General features: G+C 45.3%; 1 protein-coding gene across 6 annotated transcripts; it reads right to left on the bottom strand.

Annotated features, from left to right (window-relative positions):
• Positions 1-1199: 1199 nt before the first annotated feature.
• Positions 1200-5734, bottom strand: LOC105507635 (tubulin alpha-1A chain). 6 transcript variants are annotated; one of them, XM_011936205.1, is made up of 5 exons: positions 5369-5472; positions 3189-3209; positions 2987-3119; positions 2713-2861; positions 1200-2395 (listed from the first exon to the last, which is right to left on the bottom strand). In XM_011936205.1, exons 1-5 carry the CDS (start codon positions 5369-5371, stop codon positions 1415-1417), a joined length of 1287 nt encoding a protein of 428 aa, XP_011791595.1. In that variant the 5' UTR covers positions 5372-5472; the 3' UTR covers positions 1200-1414. The 6 variants fall into 6 exon arrangements, with proteins under 6 accessions (XP_011791595.1, XP_011791597.1, XP_011791594.1 ...); XM_011936207.1 differs by adding an exon at positions 3367-3461 and having other exon boundaries at positions 2987-3209; positions 5369-5459; XM_011936203.1 differs by having other exon boundaries at positions 1310-1350; positions 1406-2395; positions 2987-3209; positions 5369-5578.
• Between the last annotated feature and the right edge of the window lie 819 nt (positions 5735-6553).

The following is a 6553-nucleotide window of genomic DNA, read 5'->3' as shown; positions in this document are numbered from 1 at the left end:
TCCATCTCCTGACCTCGTGATCTGCCCCCCTCGGCCTCCCAAAGTGCTGGGATTACAGGCATGAGCCACGGTGCCCTGTCCAGTCTCAAGTATTTCTTCATAGCAACGTGAAAATGAACTAATACGTATCCCAGAACCAGAAAACGTGAGAGTAGGAAAACAATTTACTGTCCTTGGGAACAGATAGACTTTTGGTCAGTCGGACTAGAGCAGAGCTCTATTGTTGACAAATCTTAAGGCCAAAACATTTTATGTGTTGGCATTGATGCATGCAATTGCACTATTAGTGTTTTATTATTTGAAGTTATTGGCCCATATTAACTTGGAGAATTAACTTTCAGATATTTAATTAACACATTAGAGTGAATAAATGTATCAGGCTTTTCCAACACGACATTCAGCCTAAAATAGGTTTGGAAAGAAGGTAAAGAACTAAGTCTAGCATAGGGCTGCTTGCTTGGAGAGTAGATTTGTTTTGGAAACCCTGGGCAGAGGAGGCATAGTGGCAGTAGACACATACCAAGGAGCAGAGGGCACAAGAAAAGGTGATGCATTTGGAATATTCACCATTTTATGTTAGTTACATAAGATCCAGCAGCCAACCAGATTTTGGTTAGGTGTTACCAACTTTCAACTCTAAAAAGTACTGGCAGTTTAAATAACTTTATTATAATAATGAGGTAAAAACTTAAGAATAGTATGAGCTGGGAACAGTGGTTCACACCTGTAATCCCAGCACTTTGGGAGGCCAAGGCGAGCGGATTACTGGAAGTCAGGAGTTTGAGACCAGCCTGACCATCATGGTGAAACCCAGTCTCCACTAAAAATACAAAAATTAGATGTGGTGGTGGATGCCTATAATCCCAACTACTTGGGAGGCTGAGGCAGGAGAAGCTCTTGAACCCAGGAGATGGAGGTTGCAGTGAGCCCAGATCACACCACTGCACTCCAGCCTAGGCAACAGAGCAAGACTCCATCTCACACACACACAAAAAAAAGTACATGATGCTCTGTGATGGTAATCTTTAGATATACATTTTATGTTTCACAAATAAAAGTTTTAAATTACTGAGATACTTTAAAACACAAACGTCACATCATAGGATATGTATAAACCACAGGCAACACTTATTCTTTATTCTCAATGCACTAAATACATGAAAAATTTCAGACACCTAGATAGAAAACACAGGACTGAATTCATTTAAGACAGGGAATACTTTATTCAAAACTCATCACAGAAATGGACAGCTTGGGTCTGTAACAAAGCATTCATGTTTTAGAGCATAGGTCAGTAATTGTATATAAGAGCATACACTGCTACATACAAATTAACTGATCAGACCACAACTTTTCAACGTTTAAAACAGAATAAGCTTCCCTGTAAAAGCAGCACCTTTGTGACATTTTAACTTTAGTATTCCTCTCCTTCTTCCTCACCCTCTCCTTCAACAGAATCCACACCAACCTCCTCATAATCCTTCTCAAGGGCAGCCATGTCTTCACGGGCCTCTGAAAACTCGCCTTCCTCCATCCCCTCACCCACATACCAGTGAACAAAGGCACGCTTGGCATACATCAGGTCAAACTTGTGGTCCAGGCGAGCCCAGGCCTCGGCAATGGCTGTGGTGTTGCTCAGCATGCACACAGCTCTCTGAACCTTGGCCAGGTCTCCACCAGGCACCACAGTGGGAGGCTGGTAGTTGATGCCAACTTTGAAGCCAGTGGGGCACCAATCCACAAACTGGATGGTACGCTTGGTCTTGATGGTGGCAATGGCAGCATTGACATCTTTGGGAACCACATCACCACGGTACAACAGGCAGCAAGCCATGTATTTACCATGGCGAGGGTCACATTTCACCATCTGGTTGGCTGGCTCAAAGCAAGCATTGGTGATCTCTGCTACAGAAAGCTGTTCATGGTAGGCTTTCTCAGCAGAGATGACAGGGGCGTATGTGGCCAGAGGGAAGTGGATGCGGGGGTAGGGCACCAGGTTGGTCTGGAATTCTGTCAGGTCAACATTCAGGGCTCCATCAAATCTCAGGGAAGCAGTGATGGAGGACACAATTTGACCTATTAACCTATTCAGGTTAGTATAGGTTGGACGCTCAATATCAAGGTTTCTACGACAGATGTCATAGATGGCCTCATTGTCTACCATGAAGGCACAATCAGAGTGCTCCAGGGTGGTGTGGGTGGTGAGGATGGAGTTGTAGGGCTCAACTACAGCTGTGGAAACCTGGGGCGCTGGGTAAATGGAGAACTCCAGCTTGGACTTCTTGCCATAATCAACTGAGAGACGTTCCATGAGCAGGGAGGTGAACCCAGAACCAGTTCCCCCACCAAAGCTGTGGAAAACCAAGAAGCCCTGGAGACCTGTGCACTGGTCAGCCTATTACAAAAGAGAGGAACAGAGGAAAGGTTAAGTTTTTGTTCTCCGTAGTACAATCATAGGAGATACATTTTCACTTTTCATACATCTCCCAGGATTTAGATCTTATTTTGACAAATGCTTTTTAAAAAATTCTCATTAACATTTACAAAATGACACCAAATAGTTCATTTTAACTGAGAAAAACCCCAAAAGAATGACTCATTCCACTTTTTATTAAAATAACAGTTCAATTCTGTGTTTAAAAAAAAAAAAGCAGTATTTCAAATGTGTTCTTTAGACTCATTAATTTACTTTATTCTTGAAAAGAAACATACCAGCTTGCGAATTCGGTCCAACACGAGGTCAATGATCTCCTTGCCAATGGTGTAGTGCCCTCGGGCATAGTTATTGGCAGCATCTTCCTTGCCTGTGATGAGCTGCTCAGGGTGGAAGAGCTGGCGGTAGGTGCCAGTGCGAACTTCATCTGGAGAAGGAGGGAAAGAAGGATGGAGGCAGTGGGTGAGTGGGCGAGTGACCAGCAGAGCCCCCAGGACAGACCTCCTGTCCCAGCATCCTGGGATCTCACTTGGGTTACTGAGGTCAACTCACCAATGACCGTGGGTTCCAAGTCTACAAACACCGCCCGGGGCACATGCTTGCCAGCGCCCGTCTCACTGAAGAAGGTGTTGAAGGAATCATCTCCTCCCCCAATGGTCTTGTCACTTGGCATCTGACCATCGGGCTGAATTCCATGTTCAAGGCAGTACAGTTCCCAGCAGGCATTGCCAATCTGGACACCAGCCTGGCCAACATGGATGGAGATGCACTCACGCTGTGGGAAGGAAAAGTGAAAAAATTGTAAAATTAAGGCGTATTAGCATTTCAAACTTTTAGTAAACTTCTAAAAATATTTCTAACAATACACAGATATTTTTCAGAATTATTTGAGATCATATCCCTAGCACGATACAAAGATTAAGGAAAATCACCTGCTGCAAATGCTGCGTATGGGTGTGGTCTGAATAATGATGTTGCCTTGGCCCTGTTCAGCACATGGTACCAGTCCATTGTGCCTACTACCATGCTTGAATAGAAGACTTTTCATATTTAAAAAGTATTCAGTATTCAAAGCACAAATTTTGTAAAATGAAGTAAATCCAATTATGACTTAATTGGGGTTAATTTTACTGCTTTCTTCCCTTTTAAATAAAGATGAAAGTTTCTTCTGAATAGGACTGACTTGATATTATAACATGGACATCTGTACTGCAGCTGAGGCAAGAAGCCACACCCTTCTGCAGTCTGTCTGCAGAATCCATCAATACAAGGGGTTTAGACAAGGTCTGCCTTCTGCATTGCTGCATTGCTGTATTTGCTGTGCCTGGTGCTAGCCTGTACTGTCTGCTACATTATTTAACAGAGCAAGCTCTATTTCCAGCAACTGCCTACATGATCTCATTGTGCTGTTTGGCCAGTTTTCCTCCTCTGACCCCGCCCGGGACCATGTGCCTGAATTGAAATGAATTAATGAAGATGCACTAGAACAAAAGACAACGGGATGCGGAGTGTAATTCTTCTTTGTCTGTAGCAATTTCATTACTTTTTTTTTTTAAGAAAAGGTTTTTCCAGATCTTCTCCACTGTAAAAGCTGAAAAATTATCCGTATCTTAAAACACACAGACACACACACACACACACACAGGTTCCTAAGTTAGAAACAAGCATCACATGAAAAGGTACCAAAGAATAAAAGCCCAGTGGAACGATAATTAAATATTTATTTAAAACAACAAAATAGTATTTTAATCCTGAGATTCTCTACCCACCACATAATATTCATATTCCTTGCATCCAATAGAGGTTTTCTTCTCTGTGGTCTTTAGGGCTACCACTTTCATTGTCTATTCGCTGATGTGGTGGGGGCGGGGCGGAGGGGGGCGGCGGGGAAGGGCGTTTCCCTGGTCCTGACCATCAGGGCACCCTGGGGCTCACAAAGTGGGCTTTCTCCCTCGCTGAACGAGCAGCACACACACACACGACCATCAGGGTACCCTGGGGCTCACAAAGTAGGCTTTCTCCCTCGCTGAACGAGCAACACACACACACACACACACACACACACACACCCCCTTCAGTCGGTCAGGGCAGGGCGTCCCCAGACCAGACATTAAAGAGTTTGTCAAGTGAATTGTGATTTTGCTCAAGAAAAAAAAAAAAAAAAGGTCATCTGACTTATAATAGCGAAGAAAACCCTTTTGGAGCCTACAGTTCCGCAATGATGAAAAGTTTTTTTAAAGTCAGCTCCTGACAGAGGAGGTTCAGTGAGGGCGAACCCCGCCCAGTGGCTCCAACGCCATAGAAGCCAGAAACAAACAACCCCTCCCCTGCGCCGCCCTGACACCCGCTGCCGGGGGCTCCGGTAGAAACTCACCATGTTTCCCCGGGAATGTGTGAGTATCTTCCCAAAACGCCAACGACCGCGAGGGGTCTTCCCACGCTAACCCCAGGCTGCGCTTTGTTCCCGTTCCCCCTCCCACATCCCCCAGCTCGCCCAACGCCCCCGCTCTTTTTGGGTGCCTCTTCCTCTCCCGGTCCCCAGAGAACGAGGCGAGACAAGAAAGGGGCCCCTCGGCGTCTGCCAAACCGTGAGCACAGACACTGGACCCAGCCGGGACGCCCCAGATCCCTCGGTCGCGGCAGACGGGCTGCCCGCGACCCCGAAAGGCTGTCGGACAACACAGGCGCCCAGGCGCCGCCTTTGTTCCTCCCCAGCGCTCTGCTGCGCCCTGGGCGCAGTCCTGGCCGGGTTCCTGCACCCGCACTGCGGCGGCGGCTGGGCTGGAGGATTTGGGGCAAAGCTAAACCTCACAAAACACACCACCACCCTCGCCCAGAGAGCTTACGAAAGAAAAGAGCTTAAAGGTTTTCCAAGTAGAGCCTGGGGGCGCTGACTCCACCCAACGGCCACAAAGAGCCAAAGCCGATTCTCACCATGGTTGCTGCTTCGCGACTGCCGAGCAGATGGCGGAGACGAGGAGGAGAAGGTTGTTGCTTCTTACAGCGCGACTCTTAGGCGGTCGATGTAAGAGAACCTGCGGCACATGGGCGGATGTGGCTCCATATATACAACTCGGTCACCATGGGGATGGGCTGGGGCCTTTTCCTGTTGGTCCAGACCCCCAATCTGCCCAGAGAAGCCATGACAGGAGACTGGTGATTGGTGCAAACGACGTGGGATGAGGTAATCTCTCCCCCACCCCTTTTTCTCTAGCATCCGTAGACTGTTTGCATCCTTTAGACAAAGAGACCGTGCAGAAGCATTCTGCTGAGCATCCATTATGGGGTGGGGTCGGGGAGGGGCGGAAGAAGAAAGGGGACTGGGGTTGGAAGACTTTATGTTGCTTGAACCTCAAAATGCAGTTAAAATTATCTGTGTGAGGTTTTTTACCCCTACCCTTAATAACAGATTTATGTTCAGATTAAATATTTAAAAGAAAATTACTGCCAGCCCCTCCCTCGCAGTATATTAAACTCGACTACATTTTGTTAGGGTTCAACATCTCTAATTGCTTTAAAAATAAAGTGGGAGAGAAAATGGGCGTGATGCTCAAAACGGTCTGGGTAATTGTGATTTTTTTTTTTAATTTTAAAAAAGATTTAGTCATACAGTCATTCAAAATGGTTTCTCAGGTTCAACTAACTTATTTTCAGAGCTTCTTTTGCAGGCACATGCACACCTGAATAGCTAAATAAAACTGGAAGATGGAAATAATAACCATACTAAATAAAGAAGCGAACAAATAGTTCTAACATGGCAATAATCAACAGCAAGTGCACGTAGAGTAGTTATAATAGTTTACTAGAGGTATTCCTTTATGAGAAGTCTATGTAACACGTTTTGTGTGGTACATTGTCCTTTGGAATGAATCATCTTTCCTGATATAAAATTGGGAAAATACAAGGAGAAATAATTGAGCTCAGAAGTTAGCACTACATGTGTGCAGTTACATATCTGCACTGGACTTCTGTCTGGAAAGTAACAAGCAAGATAATAGTAATAACCAAGACACCAAATTAAAAAGAAGAGGAGAATAATATAATGTAAAAAGAAGACTATTTTGCAATGTTGCCTCCATCTATAGACAACTGTGAAACATCAGCTCAATAACTGCATTT

The sequence above is a fragment of the Colobus angolensis genome, unplaced genomic scaffold (genome assembly GCF_000951035.1).
Source record: "Colobus angolensis palliatus isolate OR3802 unplaced genomic scaffold, Cang.pa_1.0 Scaffold151, whole genome shotgun sequence".
Taxonomy (NCBI): Eukaryota; Metazoa; Chordata; class Mammalia; order Primates; family Cercopithecidae; genus Colobus; species Colobus angolensis.
This window is presented reverse-complemented; position numbering and strand designations above follow the sequence as displayed.

Coding starts and splice junctions, on each gene's coding strand:
- LOC105507635 (XM_011936204.1), bottom strand. Junction 2,862..2,986: donor CTTGGAACCCACGGTCATTG/GTGAGTTGACCT, acceptor CTCCTTCTCCAG/ATGAAGTTCGCACTGGCACC. Junction 2,396..2,712: donor TGGACCGAATTCGCAAGCTG/GTATGTTTCTTT, acceptor CTTTTGTAATAG/GCTGACCAGTGCACAGGTCT.